Source organism: Ictalurus punctatus, chromosome 9 (genome assembly GCF_001660625.3).
Source record: "Ictalurus punctatus breed USDA103 chromosome 9, Coco_2.0, whole genome shotgun sequence".
NCBI lineage: Eukaryota > Metazoa > Chordata > Actinopteri > Siluriformes > Ictaluridae > Ictalurus > Ictalurus punctatus.
The window spans coordinates 1,721,845-1,741,772 of record NC_030424.2 but is presented as its reverse complement, the minus strand read 5'-3'; the positions used below and the strand labels follow the sequence as shown (position 1 = coordinate 1,741,772).

At 39.2% G+C, this 19,928-nt stretch overlaps 1 protein-coding gene across 1 annotated transcript in view; it reads left to right on the top strand.

Annotated features, from left to right (window-relative positions):
- si:dkey-288a3.2 (protein phosphatase 1 regulatory subunit 37) overlaps window positions 1–19,928 on the top strand; it is a 41,357-nt gene that overhangs the window by 1,889 nt on the left and 19,540 nt on the right. The window contains exons 2-10 of the mRNA XM_017477027.3: window positions 353–450; window positions 8,452–8,497; window positions 10,355–10,455; window positions 10,942–11,061; window positions 12,867–13,014; window positions 15,622–15,777; window positions 15,898–16,010; window positions 18,482–18,623; window positions 18,726–18,892. Of these exons, the coding sequence (XP_017332516.1) occupies window positions 353–450; window positions 8,452–8,497; window positions 10,355–10,455; window positions 10,942–11,061; window positions 12,867–13,014; window positions 15,622–15,777; window positions 15,898–16,010; window positions 18,482–18,623; window positions 18,726–18,892 (1,091 nt within the window). The remainder of the gene's footprint in view (window positions 1–352; window positions 451–8,451; window positions 8,498–10,354; window positions 10,456–10,941; window positions 11,062–12,866; window positions 13,015–15,621; window positions 15,778–15,897; window positions 16,011–18,481; window positions 18,624–18,725; window positions 18,893–19,928) is intronic.

Sequence of the window (19,928 nt, the reverse complement as noted above, 5' to 3'; positions counted from 1 at the left end):
ACACACACACACACACACACACACACACACACACATATCTGCCTCTGTACTTCTGCTAAAAGTTTCTTTTCAGTCTTTGTTTTGGAATTGCTGGTAAATCAGGAGTTTATCATGTCTGCGAGACGCCCTGAATGCATTTACCTTGCGTTAATGAAGCACAGAGAAGTGTATTAGGTGGAGAAAAAAAAAAAAGGAAGAAAACATTTTTAAAATGCGCTTTCATCAGTAGGGCTAATTGTAGAGCGCTCATTAAGACACAATAAACACGGGATTAGTGGGTAAGGAATGAAAGGCTGTTGTTGTTGTTGTTGTTGTTGTTTGTTGAGCCTTTTATTTCTCACTTCTATTTTAGGCGACAGTCGAACCTTGACAGATATCATTTTGGCCTACGAGCAGAGCTGCATGAAGCTCAAAGTCGCACCCCATCCCAAGACTCTGGACCAAATAAAGGTACAGAAGATTAACGCTTTATTTGAAATGCAAATCACATACAATTCACATCCAGTGATACGCGATCGAGAGCACAAATAAAAATGCACAAATAAAAATAAGAATACGTATCATGAGATAGAAGTAACCCTTTCCAGATCATAAAAACACAAAGAATTAATCCACCGCTCTTCTTTTTAATTACATCACGGCTCAGATAACATCATTTCCACAAGATGTGGAGAAAAAAAAAATCATATTCAAAAAGTGAAAGCACATGAACTATAAACAGGTGAAATTCAACAAAATCATGTGTAAACATCGCATGTGACAAAAGGAATCATGTGGAAAAATGAAGCATGTGGAAATAAATGTATTGTGAAAAAATTAATCATGGGTAAATAAATGGATCATGTAAACTATATTTAAAAAAAAAAAAAGTAAATAAATCATGCAATAAAATCATGTGAAAAATGAATCGTGAGTGAGTAAATGAATCACAAGTAAATAAATGAATCATATGGAGGGAAAATAGAATCATGAGTAAGTAAATGAATCATATGAAAAATCACATGCGAAAATAATGAACCATGAGGGAAAAAAAGAATCGTGCAAAGGTAATCATGTCTCATGAAAAAAATGAATCATGAGAAATGAAAGGAATAACGCAAAAGTAAATCAATCATGTTTTTTTTTAAGTCACGTATTAAATGAATTGTGAGGGGGAAAATCGTGAAAAAAGCTCGTGAAAAAAAATGAATCATAAGTAAATGAATGAATCTCAAGTTAATAAAATGAATCATATTGAAACTCACATGTGGAACAATGAATCATGAGTATGTAAATGAATCATATGGAAAATTACGTGGATAAAAAAAGAATCATAAGTAAATAAAATGAATCATATGGAAAATCACGTGTGGAAAAATGAATCATGAGTAAGTGAATGAATTATATGGAAAATCACGTGGAGAAATGAATCACGAGTATGTAATTGAATCATGGAAAATCACGTGGAGAAACGAATCATGAGTATGTAAATGAATCATATGGAAAATCACGTGGAGAAATGAATCATGAGTATGTAAATGAATCATGTGGAAAATCACGTGGAGAAATGAATCACAAGTATGTAAATGAATCATATGGAAAATCATGTGGAGAAATGAATCATGAGTATGTAAATGAATCATGTGGAAAATCACGTGGAGAAATGAATCACGAGTATGTAAATGAATCATATGGAAAATCATGTGGAGAAATGAATCATGAGTATGTAAATGAATCATATGGAAAATCATGTGGAGAAATGAATCATGAGTATGTAAATGAATCATATGGAAAATCACGTGGAGAAATGAATCACGAGTATGTAAATGAATCATATGGAAAATCACGTGGAGAAATGAATCACGAGTATGTAAATGAATCATATGGAAAATCACGTGGAGAAATGAATCACGAGTATGTAAATGAATCATATGGAAAATCACGTGGAGAAATGAATCACGAGTATGTAAATGAATCATATGGAAAATCACGTGGAGAAATGAATCACGAGTATGTAAATGAATCATGTGGAAAATCACGTGGAGAAAAAAATGAATCCTAAGTAAATAAATCTCTGAAAATGAAAAATAAAAAAGATTTTCTGTTAATAGTGTTACTGTATTTAATAATTAATCATAAACTTTACATTGCACTCTAGCAGCTAAACCCATACAACGATAGCTTAACTCTGCCCCCCCCCAAGGCTAGCGACACCAACCTAGCCTAGTTAAAAGTTGTATATCTTATCCATCTGGTCCTACATACAAACAGCGACGACACGCGAGGAAAGTCTTATGATGAATCCAAGAATTTCCGATCATGTCATGCATTGACAGCTGAGTTACCTTCGCATCCATAAAACAAAACTTAGGCTAATAACTGAGCTGGAAAAAAATGCATGGAGAAGAATCTGGGCTCAGCCCCAGTCCAGCTAATGCTCCTGCTTACCAAACTTCAGGCTCAACAAGACAGTAAAGTAAAAAGAGAATCAAACACACACACACACACACACACACACACACACACACACACACACTCACTCAAGCACGGATGCATAATTCAGTGCATGCGCTCACTCCTTTTCCCTTTGACCAGCCATGTTAAGAGCATCGTTTTCCCCTCTGCATAAATTGACGATTAGATCAAGGGGAATTATTTGCAGAAAATGAGAGACTTAGCGGTACTTACATGAAGCGCACGCTCAGTATTAGCTCTGAGGTGCTAATGAGCACAGGGTGCGTTTAAACAAATGTAGGTGGTCCGACCCCAAAAGAAGAAGAAAAAATAACAGGGGGAAAAAAAAACTGTGTAGCTAAGCAGCAGAGATATTTTGCTGAATTCCTAATAAGGCTATGCAAAATGGAACTCGCGGCTTAAAGAGCAAATTTTTCAAATTAGGTATTTTCAGGCAGGACGGCCCCTGGAGGAAACTATTTAAAGCTTTTATCGCACCCGTGGGCTTTCACTTTGCTTTGAGATGCCGTAAGAGGATAAAACAGCGCTGCGTTTGGTTACATCTTCATAAGAGTGAAGGGAACAATAATGAACCTGAGGGCTATGAGCCTAATAGGCTTATTATTATTATTATTATTATTATTATTATTATTATTATTATTATTACTATTACTATTATTATTACCACCACTATCATTATTATTATAGTTATTATCCTCATTTTCAGCTGACAATATGTGCTTTGATTCATTCATTACAGGCTTGTGTTATTTCTTTCCATAATCTCAGGTATATCATCTCTCACCAATATGTTACCTGATCATAAAACCATAAATTGTAAGAATAAAATTCAAGGTAGACGAGTTTACATTTTGCGTTGTTTTTTTCGTTTTTTTTTTTTTTTTTATCATGAATGAATCGTGAAAAATCACATGTAAAAAAAATGAAAAGAAAAAAATGAATCATGAGTAAATAAATGAATCGTATGGAACATCACGTGCGAAAATGAATCATGAGTAAATAAATGAATCGTATGGAACGTCACGTGAAAAAGTTAATCATGAGTAAATCAATGAATCGCAAGGTACATCACGTGAGAAAATGAATCATCAGTAAATAAATGAATCCTATCTAACATCACGTGAAAAAATGAATCATGAGTAAATAAATGAATCGTATGGAACATCACGTGAAAAAATGAATCATGAGTAAATCAATGAATCGTATGGAACATCACATGAAAAAATGAATCATGAGTAAATCAATGAATCGTATGGAACATCACGTGAAAAAATGAATCATGAGTAAATAAATAAATCGTATGGAACATCACGTGAAAAAGTGAATCATGAGTAAATAAATGAATTGTATGGAACATCACGTGAAAAAATGAATCATGAGTAAATAAATGAATCCTATCTAACATCACGTGAAAAAATGAATCATGAGTAAATAAATGAATCCTATCTAACATCACGTGAAAAAATGAATCATGAGTAAATCAATGAATCGTATGGAACATCACGTGAAAAAATGAATCATGAGTAAATAAATGAATCCTATCTAACATCACGTGAAAAAATGAATCATAAGTAAATAAATGAATCGTATGGAACATCACGTGAAAAAATGAATCATGAGTAAATAAATGAATCGTATGGAACATCACGTGAAAAAGTGAATCATGAGTAAATAAATGAATCGTATGGAACATCACGTGAAAAAATGAATCATGAGTAAATAAATGAATCGTATGGAACATCACGTGAAAAAGTGAATCATGAGTAAATAAATGAATCCTATCGAACATCACGTGAAAAAATGAATCATGAGTAAATAAATGAATCCTATCTAACATCACGTGAAAAAATGAATCATGAGTAAATAAATGAATCCTATCTAACATCACGTGAAAAAATGAATCATGAGTAAATCAATGAATCGTATGGAACATCACGTGAAAAAATGAATCATAAGTAAATAATTGAATCATTTTCTCATGACACACTGTGTGTTTCTTTTGATCTTATTAACTTTATAAGCGAGAGGAACAGCGGACGCTCGTAACGCAGCGGCTGTTTATAGCTGCTATAACACACTGTAAGTGATAACAGGAACTGACTTCCATGACATCGAATCTAGCTGTAAATGGATAAAAAGTACAATGTGTCGTTCCATAAACAAAACGAAAAATTCTAATCATTGGCAAATTGCTACAGCAAGAAGAACTTTACATCTGTAAATGATCAAATTCCGGATGGCTAGCTCTGTCGTTGATTATTTTCCTATAAAAGTGTCCGATACCTCACATATTGCTCTAGATCTCATACACACTGTACTCTCCTCTCTCTTAATCAGAACGCTTCTTCCTGTCTGATCTGAAGCGTCCTCGTTTCATCACGCCGAGAAAATTCACTCATATCTAAACACAGAGTATAAATAGCTTCCACACATTTAAACTTTAATGCGCATCATGGACCGTCCTGATTTCCTGATTAAAGTCTCCTCGGGCACGAAGGAGACATGTTTATTCCTCTTGCACGTCCTTTCACACGTCTGATCTGCACATTCTCTATGCATTTTAACAATATGTCCTTTTGTCCACTTTTTGAGACAAAGAGCGCGACGTGGGCACCGTTTAAAAAAAAAAAAATTTTGTATATAGTTCATTAAAATTTTTGGGTATGTTTTTAATTTTTTAATCATAAATTAAGTTACCCATTTTGTCCGTGCTCTTTCTAGACACTGCGGGTTTAATTGCTAATTGTTAACTGGGAATGAATATATTTGCATATTAATTAGCACCTCCATTTGCATTTTTAATTTGCTGCCTTCAAAGGGTGTGAGATAAAAGGTCGTGTTATTTTAAATAATTTATCCTTTATTGCAGAAAAGATGCTGAAAGGAAAATGTGCAAGCGATTTCTAACCCCTGTGAGCTTTTCCTGTAAATTCAGAAAAAAAAAAAAAAAAATTCGACTAATTAATACGACAAGGGGAAAAAAAAAAAAGAAAAAAAAAACGTCGTCAATGCAAAACCACCACCAAAAAAAACGAAATAAATAAATAAATACGGCTCTTTTCGAGAAGAATGAGAAATGCATCAGAGATGGTTTGCGTCAAAGTCAGAGTCTCGCTGATAAACCGCGTCCCACACGTTTTGTCTCGCCGTTTTGTCCTCTCCCTCCTGACACATCGCCACGTTTGGCACGTGTCCATTTTTATTTGCAGCAGCACGCAGCGCGGGACGTCGCTCCGCGTTTATTAAGATGAAAAGCATCAGACAAAAAAAAAAAAAGGTTCAAATGCAGAGCTCGGAGTCATCGCTGTCGAGACTCGGGGAGCGTTCACAAGCTCCATTTGTTTTCCTCCTAACACACACACGCTGCAATCAGACATGTTGGTAATGTTTATAGCAGATTGATCCAGGACCTTGATCAGCCCGATACCTACGAGCTGCTCAGAGCCATCTGCCGTCTGTCTGCTAGATAAACGGCTGCAGTACAGAGGACTTCATCAATAATACAGTATTACAGCATTTTTGATATTTGAAATGAATTTGATTTTTTTTTTTTTTTTCCACTTACTGAAGGGTCACATGAATTTGACTCACTTGATTCACATGATTCACATGTGGGTTTTCTTCATGTTATGTTTGAAACTGCATGTGTTTTTATTTTCACATGATTCTTACACGTGATTATTTATTTCCACGTGATTTTTTTTTTTTTACCCCATTGTTTTTCTCACGTAAATATTACAGGATTCGTTTTAATTTTATGTTTTTGTTTGTTTGTTTATTTGTTTTTACAAATGATTCAGTAATGTTCACATGATTCTTTTATACTTACATAGGATTCATTTATTTCCATGTGTGATTTTTACACCATTCTTTTTCTCACCTGTAAATCTTACATGATTGGTTTGTTTGGTTGTACACGATTCATTTTATTTTCATGTGATTTTTACAAATGATTCAGTTAGGTTCACATGATTCTTTTATGTTTGCACGATTCATTTATTTCCACATGTGATTTTGACACCATTGTTTTTCTCACGTAAACTTTATATCAATTCTTTTTCTTTTTTTTCTTTTTTTTACACACAATTAATTTTATTTTCATGTGATTTTTACAAACGATTCAGTTTGGGTCACACGATTCTTTTATATTTACATCGATTCATTTACTTCCACATGTGATTTTTACACCATTGTTTTTCTCATGTAAATTTTACGTGATTCATTTAATTTTCATTGTATTTTTTTTTCTTTTACAAATGATTCAATTATGTTCACATGATTCTTTTATATTTATATACGATTAATAAATTTTGTACACGATTCATTTTATTTTCATGTGATTTTTACAAATGATTCAGTTAGGTTCACATGATTCTTTTATGTTTACACGATTCATTTATTTCCATATGTGATTTTGACACCATTGTTCTTCTCACGTAAACTTTACACAATTCTTTTTTTTTTTTTTTTTTACACACACAATTAATTTCATTTTCCTGTGATTTTTTTTTTTTACAAATGATTCAATTTGGGTCAGATGATTCTTTTATATTTACATCGATTCATTTACTTCCACATGTGATTTTTACACCATTGTTTTTCTCATGTAAATTTTACGTGATTCATTTAATTTTCATTGTATTTTTTTTTCTTTTACAAATGATTCAATTATGTTCACATGATTCTTTTATATTTATATACGATTAATACATTTTGTACACTATTCATTTTATTTTCATGTGATTTTTCACAAATGATTCAGTTAGGTTCACATGATTCTTTTATGTTTACACGATTCATTTATTTCCACATGTGATTTTGACACCATTGTTTTTCTCACGTAAACTTTATATCAATTCTTTTTCTTTTTTTTCTTTTTTTTACACACAATTAATTTTATTTTCATGTGATTTTTACAAACGATTCAGTTTGGGTGACATGATTCTTTTATATTTACACAGATTCATTTACTTCCACATGTGATTTTTGCACCATTGTTTTTCTCATGTAAACCGAATTTTCATTGTATTTTTATTTTTTACAAATGATTCAATTATGTTCGCATGATTCTTTTATATTTATACACGATTAATACATTTTGTACACGATTCATTTGTTTGATGAATTTTTTATGTAATTTCATGCAATTTTCTTTGTACTCATGTTTCATTTATTTTCAAATGTAATGTTTACATGATTCGTTTTTCACGTGATTTGTACGATTCTTTTTTTTTTTTTTTACAAATGTCACATTAATCATTGATACACATGATTCATTTGTTTTTTTCATGTGATTCATGTGATTTTTACACAAAATTAATTTATTTCCACGTGATTTTTTTTTAGATACAAAAAAAAAATTCTTTTTCACACGCTCACATTTACTCAAGTGCACATACGAGTAGTGGCACTAGTAGTATTCACCTAATCAAATATGAGAAACTCACAATCACGTATGAAATGGATGTGATGATTCCCAAACACGAGATTGTGTTTGTTTTGTTTTGTTTTTAAAAATTTTTTCTGTTTCTGTCTTCGGTCAATAAAGCCGTATTGAATAACAGAGATGGTTATCGCTCGTGAATCCTGTAGTTGCTCTGGATGCGAATGCTTAAAGAAACCAATCCCCCCTCCCACCCCCACAAACCAGTGTACCACCTCCACTCACGTATACCTACTGTACATCCCTCACGCGCTTTATTTGATTTTTCATTTTAAGTCTGGTTCCGCTCTCAGGTTTGGCGGAGTGCTTATTAGACGAAGACCATTTCCGTCACTTTCATTCAGATGCAGTCAGATTAGATTCGTGCACAGAGAACAACGGGGCTAATTAATGCGTCAACAGATGACCAGCTGTTTCTAATTAATAAAGCCCGCTTTAATTAATATGGAACATTTGCAGTGACGGTAAAGCGAGGCGTAATTTGCTTTTTAAGTGTGAAAATGTATGAACCTTCAAATCATATCTGTCTGTCTGTCTGTCTGTCTGTCCTGCAGGAAATCACCTGCTTGAGTAACAGAGCCAGATGCCTTGATCTCCAGGGTGAGTAAATTGATTTTTTTTTTTTTTAAATGTTGTAAGCGACGTTTTACGCCTAAAATAGCATAATTACTCTAATTCAATCCGAGGAATAAAGAACCGGTTCGCATTCATGATTTCTATTCATTTATTCCTTCACTTCCTGGTCCTAGTGCTCTCATGCGCTCTGCTCCCACACCAGTTTATTCGATCTGATCAAATCCCTGTTTTGATATTTTACCGTAATAAATATAATACCGTAGAGACTGTAATATCACTTTGAACTTCGCTCCCGTGAATTCAACGCGGTTCAGTAATCCTCACCAAGTATGGATGGGTTTTGTTTCTGTCGTCGTGTTTTTGCCTCCCCCCTCCTCCCCCCCCCCACCAATGTTGAACAGCTTCAATATGAAATGTGTTACTCGACGACATCATCTGTCCTTCATATCCTTCCTATCCGAATCTGTATATTTAGTGGGCGTGGCTTCGATCGGACTTGATTTGTTCTTGAATGTTTGATTTCCCAAAACGTAAACAAACTAGTAGCGTAATTTAAAGCACCACGACCCTGACCAGGCAGATACTAAGGATTCATGTTAATGTATGTGGTCTTTGTTCTAGCTCGGGTCTCAACCAGATGCCTTGTGAAACTTCCTGTCAAACTTTCCACAAAAAAAAAAAACCCCAACAACAACAGGAAACAGAGCGTCTGCGATCCGTATATATATATACGAATACTGTATTCATGTGCGATGACGTCCCGACTTTTATTAGTAATACCCAACCATAATGTGTGCACTTCAGCCTTAAGTGCACACGAAATGTGTAGCGTTTAAACCAAACCTGTAGAGTTTAGTGCCGAACGTAGGAGAGGATTTATATCAGCGATGTAATTTCCACAGACAAATATGGATATAGCAAACAGTAATGAGGAGATCAGGCCTGCTCCGAGCCTCCTAACCAGGATTACAACACCTGCCGGAGGACATTACCGTCGTTTATTTTTTGCTGTCGATTTTTTTTTTTTTTATTCCACGTTTGTTTGCTCGTTCCGGAGGCTTCATCGTCGGCCATTTTCCGTCGATCCCGTCACGCGGGACTGGACCCAAATCTCGCGTACCGAGATACCATCGGAAACTTCGTCAAGCCTCTTAATTGAAATCTGCACCCGGATCCTGCAGGGCTCGGATTAAACCGCATTCCCTTTGATGAGGGGAACAGCGGTTATTGATATCGATATGAGCGGATGGCAGATTTAAACGCCGGTCAGCGCCTCGCAGCTTCCTGCTCCCTGTCATACACTGATGACATCTTGACTCAGAGACGTGGTGTCATTATCAGAGAACGGCAGAGGGGATTAGAAAAATGGGATTTCAGATCCCCCTATGTAGGGAGCACTTAAGTGATTATTGTTAACAAAAATATTTCGAGAAAAAAAAATTTCTACAAATGATTATGCTAATGATGAATAAATTATCATCTCTCCAGCACATGGCTGTGAGAGATCTGGCTTCTCCCCGACCACGAAGATAAGAGTTTATGAGGGGATGGGGGTCCAATAAAGATTCACCGCTGTGACCATCAAAGTGTTTCTCTAGGCTTTGTTTGGGGGGGGAAAATAAAAGTTCCTGAAAAATGACTTTGATTCTCCTCTGCGTGGCGGGACGTGATCGTGATCGCGTCCGTGTCGAACGTTCCTTTGCTCCTTAATGAACACCAACCACCAAGCGACATCTGTGAAGACGCCGAATTCAAAGTGTTTGTCGCCGGCTCCGGGACGAGCGTGTCGCTTTTCATATACCGATTTCACGACTCCGAGTACTGGCTGGCTGTTTCCGTTGTTTATTCCGATTGTTCCTCTTCCGATGTTTCCTCCCCCAGGCGTTCGTTTGGATTATCGCTCGTGCGAGTCGCTGGAGGAGATTCTGAAGTCTGTCCGGTTTAATCTGATCAACCTGCGGGGGGCGGAGCTCGAGGAAAATGTAAGTTCGCTATAATACTTCTCGGTCAGAAGGCGGAGCGCTTGTGTTTCTATAGTAACAACTTAGACAACATTTTTAGAAGGAGTCTCCAGTGTCAGCGCTGTAGCAGTGGGGCGGTGCTGGCTTGGCGGTTAAGGCTCTGGGGTTACTGATCGGAAGGTCGGGGGTTGAACCCCCCAGCACCGCCAAGCCGCCACTGTTGGGCCCTTGAGCAAGACCCTTAACCGTCTCTGCTCCAGGGGGCGCCGTATCATGGGCGTACCCTGTGCTCTGACCCCGACTTCCTGGCATGCTGTATGCGAAGAAAGGAATTTCACTGTGCTGTGAAATTAAAGACTCATTATTAAAGCTGTCACTTTCCGCCATCTTCAGGAGGAGTTTACGTTTCGATGTAACACGACAAGCCGTGTTTTTCGGCTTTTGTTTTTTTCTTAAAACTGCTGTGGTATCTGAGGAATAAAACAGTCATTATCCTTCTTTCTCCAGGGAGCCTCGGCACTACTGGATATGATTTCTTACTACGAATCAGCCACGCATCTGGACGTGTCCTCGAATACGACTATGGGAGCCTCAGGATGGCAGGCCCTCTCACGTTTACTCATACAGGTGCGGAAATGACGGACGGACGGATTATATATATATACGTGTATAAATATATATGAGATTTATGAGAGATTCTGTCATTCAGATTTCTCCAATCTCATTACTTAGTGACTTTACAGCAGAAAAGTCAGAGCTGTTATGTGCACAATGTACAAAATACAAGTCACACAAGACAATAAATGCACGTTTTCAGCATGAGTGTAAGCACGAATGCCATTTCTAAACCCATATTTACCAAGGGTGCCAATAATTTTGGAGCTCGCTTTAAGTCCGGCCACAATTTTTAAGCACACGAGGTTAGAAATCAAGCACTCTCGTGTCGGCACGTGTATACAGTAAGCCACGTTTACACAATGTCAGGACGATGGTGGGAAATAATAGGCTACGGAAAGCCAAGCTAACTAGCTAAGTTGCTTAGCAAATGCGTATTAGTTCGCTTCATTCGCGTTCATTTGGGGCGGGGCAGCTAATTCTATACTCTATAGATTATTTTTGATTTGTTTCGAGGCTGACACGGCACTAAGTACACAATTATGACCTAAAACATGTTGTAGACGAAAACGTAAACGCAAAGTCTAGCCACAGCCAGCTAGCCAAATCGACCCGTATGCTAACCTAGCTAATCATTTGCGATGGACAAAAATCCTACGTGTTCTGCTCATGTGAAATCATTGTCATTTATTTATTTATTTTTACACTATTTTGCTTCCGCTAACGCGATATATAAACGGCTGATGTAAACCTGTCACAAATGCATGCTGATTTTACTCGCTTGTCGTCAACTTAGCTAATAGTAATATTACGCTAATTAAGATGGCAGGAGGACATGGGGGGGATATCCAAATTGCATATTCATGTGCGTTAATTAAACCCTGGTATTTGTGATGCGGGGTAAAAGGTGTAGAGGTGTTCTGATTTTAATAGTTTGTAATAAAAGAAAAGAGAGAAAGATTATTTTTAATTGATGAAAATGATCTTCATGGCAACGTTAAGTGCACTAGCTACAGTTTAGGAGCAGCAGTACTGTGACTGACTGATTTCCCACAATGTCCCGGCCTTTTTTTTCCGTTTCTTTTCCTCCCTATGTGACATTGCCGACCTGCTCCACTTAATCTAGTATTTTTTTTATATAAATATTTAACACGGTTTTAATGAAAAATAAGACGTGTAATTTGGTCTTTGTGCTGATTTACAAGTCAGAAGGCGCAGAGCTAGTTTTCAATGCCTTCTCTGCCCTCTCGCACTCCATCCTCTGATCTGATTTGTATTCAAAGTGCAGTGGAAGTAATGAATTATCGTGCATCAGAGACGAAAATATTCGCACCGCAGGATATTGCTGTATTCACACTTTGATTTTAATGGCTATCATTACACTTCACTTTAGTTCACGGCGATATTATGTTCAATTAGCGGCGTCTCTAGATGAAAGACGGACGAGCTACGCCCTCGCGGTTCCGCGGACTTTGACGGTCAAACCAAAGGCGTGCTCTTAGGCGGTATTATAGTAGATCAATCACGTTTCCATCAACAACAAAAGAAAGGTATGGGGGTGGGGGAGAAAAAATCTGGACACTTTTGAAGCTGTGGACTAAGGGGATGGAGCCTAACGATGGCCGCCAGATCTACGGCGTCGTCCTGTCACGGGTTGTTTTTCTACTTTTTGACGTTTCGGCTCTTTCAGACAGGTTGCGCCGGGATGAAAAAGGGGGAAGATGGAGAGGCCAGGCCACAGTAAGGAAAGAAGAACGAAGCCGCTCTGTCTTTTTTTTTTTTTTTTTTACCTCTTTCACTTTTTTCTACGTCTATAGAGCGGATGCTTGTGGAGATTGGACGCCTGTAACATCCCCATAGAGGATTATCCTGCACAGGCCCTGTCGAGAGCCCTCCTTAGCAGCAGACTGACAGTACTGCACCTTGAAAACGCCGGACTGAGCGGGAAGCCGCTCTTCACACTCGGTATGCTCGTCCTACACACACACACACATACACACACAACGGAACTAACAAAATGCGTTAAAAAAAAAGTACGTTTTCATTCTACGTCCGCGGAACAAGCCAGTTCCTGTCATCGCTAACGTTCTAGCAAGTTTAAATAGTCCCCCCGTCATCCTCTCTTTGTTTCCTCATTGGACGTTAATACAAAACAAATACCCTGACACTGGAGACTCCTTCCATAACCGTTATATACAGCTGATTACGCGTCACACCTCACTGCAGCCGTTGATTATTTTCCTGGAATAGCACCCCCCCGAATGCTTCATTCTGGCATCACATACTGGCATCAATGATGTCATATACGTGTATCGTATTCGCAGACTTTACAAAGTGTTGCATGTACGCACGCAAATATAACGGTTCATGAGCAATCGAATAAATAAATATGAATATTTTAGGCATTATATACGTCTGCTATACTGTACGGTATTATATGAATGTATCATGCCGCGTTTTGGGGTTTTTTTTCTCCAAAATTTGCACGGAATTGCCCGACGCACGTGAATCGACGAGGGCTTTTGGCCGAACGCGCGTCGCGACGACGTCACGTGACGCGTCGCGACCCAAATCTGCGGTGATTTTGAAAGAAAAAAAATCGCGACCTCCTGGAGGGATTGTATTGATAACGTCTTCTAAATATAGGAGTTACGGGGAGTGTTACTAATCTTCTCCTGTTAGAAGAGGATTGCACTAAATTGAATCATAACTGTTAAATAATCGCTGTTCAAATAATGGCCTCTGACTCTCTATTGTGTGTATTCCTGCTCCTGCTGGCTAGGTAATAGGCCTGGGATATGGTTTGTGTGAGTGTGTGTGTGTGTGTGTGTGTGTATGTGTGTAAGCATTGTATGTACGCGGCCTCGGCCAGCGGGAACAGATGAAGAAGAACAGCGAGAGGAGTGGCAGATTTTGGCCCCGTGACCCTAACAGTCAGACTCGGCCAGGATTAGATGTCCTAATCTTCTGCCTGTCAGTTTACACGCTGTTGCACCGATCCGTGTGTGAGCCTCTGCGGCCAGCTCGCTGTGAGCGCCCACTGTAACAGTAATATTAGCTCCTTTAAGAATGTAATACTTGGCTACGACTAGTGGAAGTGTTGTTAGGTGCAACAAGGCATAACTAGTTAACCGAAACTCTCACTGTGTCTGAAACGGCTCTTTTATTTACTCATTTCCTGTATACGCTGTTCCGTACTATACAGAGCACTGGGTTGGACGGCAGTCCGAAAGAAGACTCGATTCACTGACTACTGAGCGCTCTGGAGATGCATCATCATCATGACACACTGTATAATATATATATACATATATATACCCATTGTTTTTTGGTCACATGACAAGCACTGTTTTTTTGTCTCATTAACGTGAACAGGAAGTAGAAAAAAAAAAAACGACGGCCGGTGAGGGAATGCCTGTTTATCGCTGCTATAACGTAAGCAGTAGCAGGAACTGACTTGTTTTGCAAGTGTTATGGCTTTCTTCCTGGAGATCTACCTTCCTGAAGACTTCAGCTCCAAGCATAACCGCGCCCACCTGACCATCTAACCGTCGCCTTGAGAAGTTCTTGATCTGCTAAAACGGGCGTGTTCGATTTGGGTCGGGAAGGTACTGTAGATCTCACGGAAGAGGACTGGTGAGCGCCGGTTTAGGGTCTAAAGGACGGCGAAGAGGAGACCCTCCGAGTGTATTGGAGGAGAAGTTCAGATGGGTTTAAAGGGCTGAGAAGATTTTGAAGAAGTCCAGTCGCTACTATTAACTTCCCGGTCCCGTAGTTGTCGCTCGTCCTTAAGCTTTACTTGCATGTACACTCGTCAAGCCCTTGTCCCTTTGACTTAATGTCCACATCGAGCTGAGACGCACCTGTTTGATCGCAGTAATGTCTCAGCGGAGGAGAGCGAGAGCTGCTCTGGACACGGTCCATTAGCGAGAGCAGTGTGAGAGGACCTTAAATGAGCGGGAGGACTCGAGCGGCACATCCTGCTCCGTTTCTCTAAGCGAAGCCTGGATCTGTTTGATATTTTGGTGCCGTGCCGGCGCCCCCCGTGCTTCTCAGTAGAATGCCCAGCTGATGATCATCGCCATCGATCGGGCGCGTCCCTGATTAAGGGACTTGCTAGCTCGCACAGTGGAGTCTGTCCGATCAATCCAACGATCCCACTATTCACTTCCTGCTGTGTGTGATGGCCATGCTGGCATTCGGCATGCGACCAAAAGGGTCTGATCGGATCTGCCGCATTGATCCGAACAGCAGGACTGTGTGGGGCCACGGACAAAAAGCCCAGAAAGGGGTCCCTGTTCTGAAAGGACACAAAATGATGTTGATTACGATGATGACCGCGGTGATAGTAAATAGTAAAGACTAGAAAATCCGTCAGTTTTATTCTGAAAGTCCATCTGGGTTTTTTTTGTTTGTTTGTTTGTTTTTTTTTTTCTTCAGGGGTCTGTATTTTTTTCCCCCTCATACTTACATCCTAATAGTTAAAGTTCCTCCCTTTACATGTCGATATTTGAAAACAGTATGTCCTAGCGGCTCCACGTGTTAAGATTATTTCCCTTTTGTTCTTCGGAGTTTGCTCTCTAAAGAAGAACATCGCTCTGCAGGAACTCTACCTGTGTGACAACGAGCTCAGCAGCTTCCACGACTCCATGCAGTTAGGAGAGCTTCTCAAATACAACCGCACTCTCCGAACCCTCGACCTCAGCAATAACGCCATATCTGACTCGGGTACGGACATTTCTTCGTCCCGGACTGGACCTACATAAATACTTACCTCAGATGTCTAAGCTTTAATAACACAGTTACGTTGCATTCAGTTCCCAAACACTTTCCGTTCTCATGCTGCAGGTCTTGAGGAGCTCTGTGATGGTCTGAGAGTTCAGAAGGCTGGTTTAAGAACATTAGTGCTGCATAACAACCAGATTACTCACCGCGGCATGACTCATCTAGGAAGTGTTCTGGTGAGTTGCACTGCGTGTTCATTAAGAACGCTTTTATGCAGCACCGTTTGCCAATTAGTCTGATGAAGTGCGTAATATGTTAATACATTATGCCCCAATTTTCCAGACAAATGCAACGGCTAAAAAAAGAAATTAAAGCAGCAGTGTAAAAACCAGCTCTTTTAAATACCACACAATATTAACAGCTGTGTTTTCCGCTAGTCTGGCTAGTTGGTACCTCTTTATAAATTCTAGAAATTGGGAATTGGGAAAATGGTCAACTATAGAAAATGGGATTTGGGAAAATGGTCGACTATAGAGATTGGGAAATAATGGAAAATGTGAACTAGAAATTGGGAAACTATAGAGATTTTAAAAATTATAGAATTTGGGGAAAATGGTAAGCTACAGAAATTGGGAATTAGAAACTTGGTAAACTATAGCGATTGGGAAATTATAGAAAGTGTGAAATGGAAATTGGGAAACTATAGAGATTTTAAAAATGATAGAAATTGGGGAAATGGTATAACTATAGAACTTGAGAATTGGGAAAATGGTCAACTATATAAACTGGGATTTGGGGGAAATGGTAAACTATAGAGATTGGGAAATAATAGAAATTTGGGGAAATGGTAAGCTACAGAAATTGGGAATTAGAAACTTGGTAAACTATAGTAATTGGGAAATTATAGAAATTGGGAAATGGAAATTGGGAAACTGTAGAGATTTTAAAAATGATAGAAATTGGGAAAATGGTAAGCTACAGAAATTGGGAATTAGAAACTTGGTAAACTATAGAAATTGTGAAACAGAAATTGGGAAATTGGTCAACTATAAAAATGATAGAATTTGGGAAAATTAGGAAATTATAGAAACTGGGATTAGAGACATTCATAAGCTAAAGAAAATGGTAAATTAAAGAAATTGAAATCGGGAAATTGGTAGAAAGACAAAAAACATAATAATAATAATAATAATAATAATTTGGGAAATCGCTAAACTAAATTGGCAAATACGTATCATTAATAATATTCAAGACCACAATTATAACACACTCGGTTATTAAACAAGGACATCCGTTTAATCAAACTTCCCTCGTATTAACGAATGAATTGATTCATTTATTTACATTGTTTTATTTTAAATTCAATAAAACAAGCCAACTCGTCATGCTTATTATGCCACAGCATGGGATGATCCAGCAATAATTTGCTTCGGCTGATATTTATTTCAACACTGTGACCATAAAGATTGTTCTTCAAGCTGTGCCATGTGTGCGCATAATTAGTTTAGTCATTTGCACAATTATAGTCAGCAACCTTAATAGGTTCAAGTTCCTTACAAATCTTCTTTTTTTTTTTTAAATAGAGAAAGTTCTTGAACATCTTTGTGACAGCTCCTGGATTCTTTTGTCTCCGGTAGAGTTTGACAGAACGGCAGAAAAAGAACTGGGAACAAAAAGAAAACGTCTGTCTTTTCCTCACAGGATGGCTTATGTGTAATCCTTAATAATATCCATTCCCCTTTAGTAGCTCTGATTGTCAGAATAAACTGTACCTTTTTGTCATTTGAATGGCGATCCAAATCAAAAGGGTACAAATTAAAGGGCCGCTTTTGTCTCCTCTCGGCCGCTGGCACGTTCGCCGCGAATCCATCCAGGCCAGAAATAAAGCTGGCTCGTTCCATTTCGCCTGCGCTAAATAAGAACAGTTTGATTAAATAATAGATATGTGTTTAGTGGGCTTTTCCATGCGCTGTGTCATTAAGAAGGATAAGTAGACATCCATGCGACCATAATGAATATAATTAGCGCAATGGCTGGTCGTGTCGAATATGACACAGGAAGGGCTGTTATTAACCTCTCCTTTTTTTTTTTTTTTTGTGCATTTCTTTATTCCGGGTCGCCTTTAAAAGGAGGCGAGAGCAGGAGGGATAAATGGGTTAGTCGGTCAGATGATGGAGCCTGGCTCATGTCAGTAGACGCTAATTAAATCATGTTTTTTACGCCCATGACGTTTGTGGAATCCCTTCATGTATGACGTCCTTCACGACGTCGGGCCGTGTTTCATACCGCCGCTTTAATTAATCACGGACCAGGCCGCGGACGCGGCGTCAACCTGCTGCAAACTGTACGCCCTGCGACGCCACGTAAACGCGTCCTATCGCTCCGATGTCCCCTTAATGTCACTGCAATTTAGAAAAATAAATCGGCCCGGCGATGATGCTCGCGAGTTCTCAGTGTACTGCGTGTTCCAGTCTTGAGCCGTTCCGTCAAATAGGTTCGAATATCTGTGACGTGTTTAGCGATCCTAGCGCGTGTCACGATGTGCAAATGGTGTTATTAGACAGTTTTATCGGGTTAAGTACGTTCGCCGTGTAGCACCGGTACGAAAATAAACGAGAGAGCGCGAAGACGTTTTTGTCTGCGCCGGTATACTTGGGTTAAATTTGGGAAAACGGTGTCTGACCGATTGCTTTGATTCATCTCGTAGCCTTTGTTGAGAACACTGGAAACGTTGGACCTTAGCGCCAATGACCTAAAGGACAGAGGGATGCACACGCTGAAGGAGGCTCTCATCAGTAATCGCTCTGTGACACGACTCAGCCTGGCTGCAGTGGGAATAACAAGTGAGGGTATGTGAGGATCGTCCACTTTCCTAGTTCATTCTGTGTTATTTTCAATACCTTAGCTTGTACTTCCAGTGATTCCTGTTTGGCGTTCGGCACTCGTTCCAGGTGCCGTGGTGTTGGCTGAGTTCCTGGCTGAGTCTCGGTTCCTCCAAACTCTGGATGTGAGGAAGAACCTCGTGCTCACCGGAGGCCTGATGGCTTTCGCTCTGGCCCTGAAGCTCAACCGCACTCTCGTTCATTTAGACCTGGACCGAAACCCCAGAGAGGAGAAGGTGAACCCTAAAAAAAACTTCTCGTACATCGTATAAGCCGTGGCCACAAGATAATAAATTGAAGCCTCCAGTTAATCCACAAACTCAGAAGATACCGAAGCTATGAATTGTCTAACATTATCTTTAATACAGTAATATCCTCTGTTTTAGTGGATTTACTGGAGAAAAGTCTGTCCACTTTCACTTGAACGCTGACTCAAGCCAATTCCAGTGACTCTAGTACGTCTTTATGAGTCATTTCATGACACGTAATCTTGTCAATCATCCCCATGACTAAGGCCTCAAGCGAGGATAACATTTGGCTGGCTTGGCTTGCCTCGTCATGCACATGGCAGCTTGGCAAGCTCCACGGATGAACACGCTACATGACCGAGCCTGTGATTGGTCCATAGAAATTAGGAGTGTCCTATACGCCAGTTCATTCCAAGTACTGCCGGGTTTTCGCTAGCATGCTAAACGCGCCTCGATTTATTTAACGCTCTACCGTTACATCTGCGACTCATTTCTCTGTCCCTGTTCTCTCCGTGAAATGTTAACAGCGCCGCCTAGTACGTCGACACGTCGGCTAGTACGGGATCGTAGCGAGAACGCAAGCGCGCGAAGTTAACGCGGAGACGACGTTGACCGCATAACTTGCGAAACTTCCGTGTAACGTAACCGAAATTCCCTGACATACTTAACGCGAAGATGACCTTCGCGTGACCGACGACGTCTTCACGTGGAGTACGTTCCAACCTCGACGTTTCCGTATCCACGATGGTCTGATTCAACGGATTGTTTTGTCTCGCTAGCTTCCAAACAATATGTAAGTACTTTACTTTACCCGTGGCTTTGATACGTCCGCTCAAGTCCAGGCACCGATCGAAGTCGGACAGTTCAGACGGTCCTTTGACGTGTCGTATCTTCAACGTTCAATGCTAACGTGACAGGACTGGCTAGACGTAGCCGCCTCGATGTAGTCGTCGTATCTACAGTACAAGAGGACCGAAAATAAGTGCTAAAGTGATGTTCTATGGTTTGTTTATCTACTTTGTCG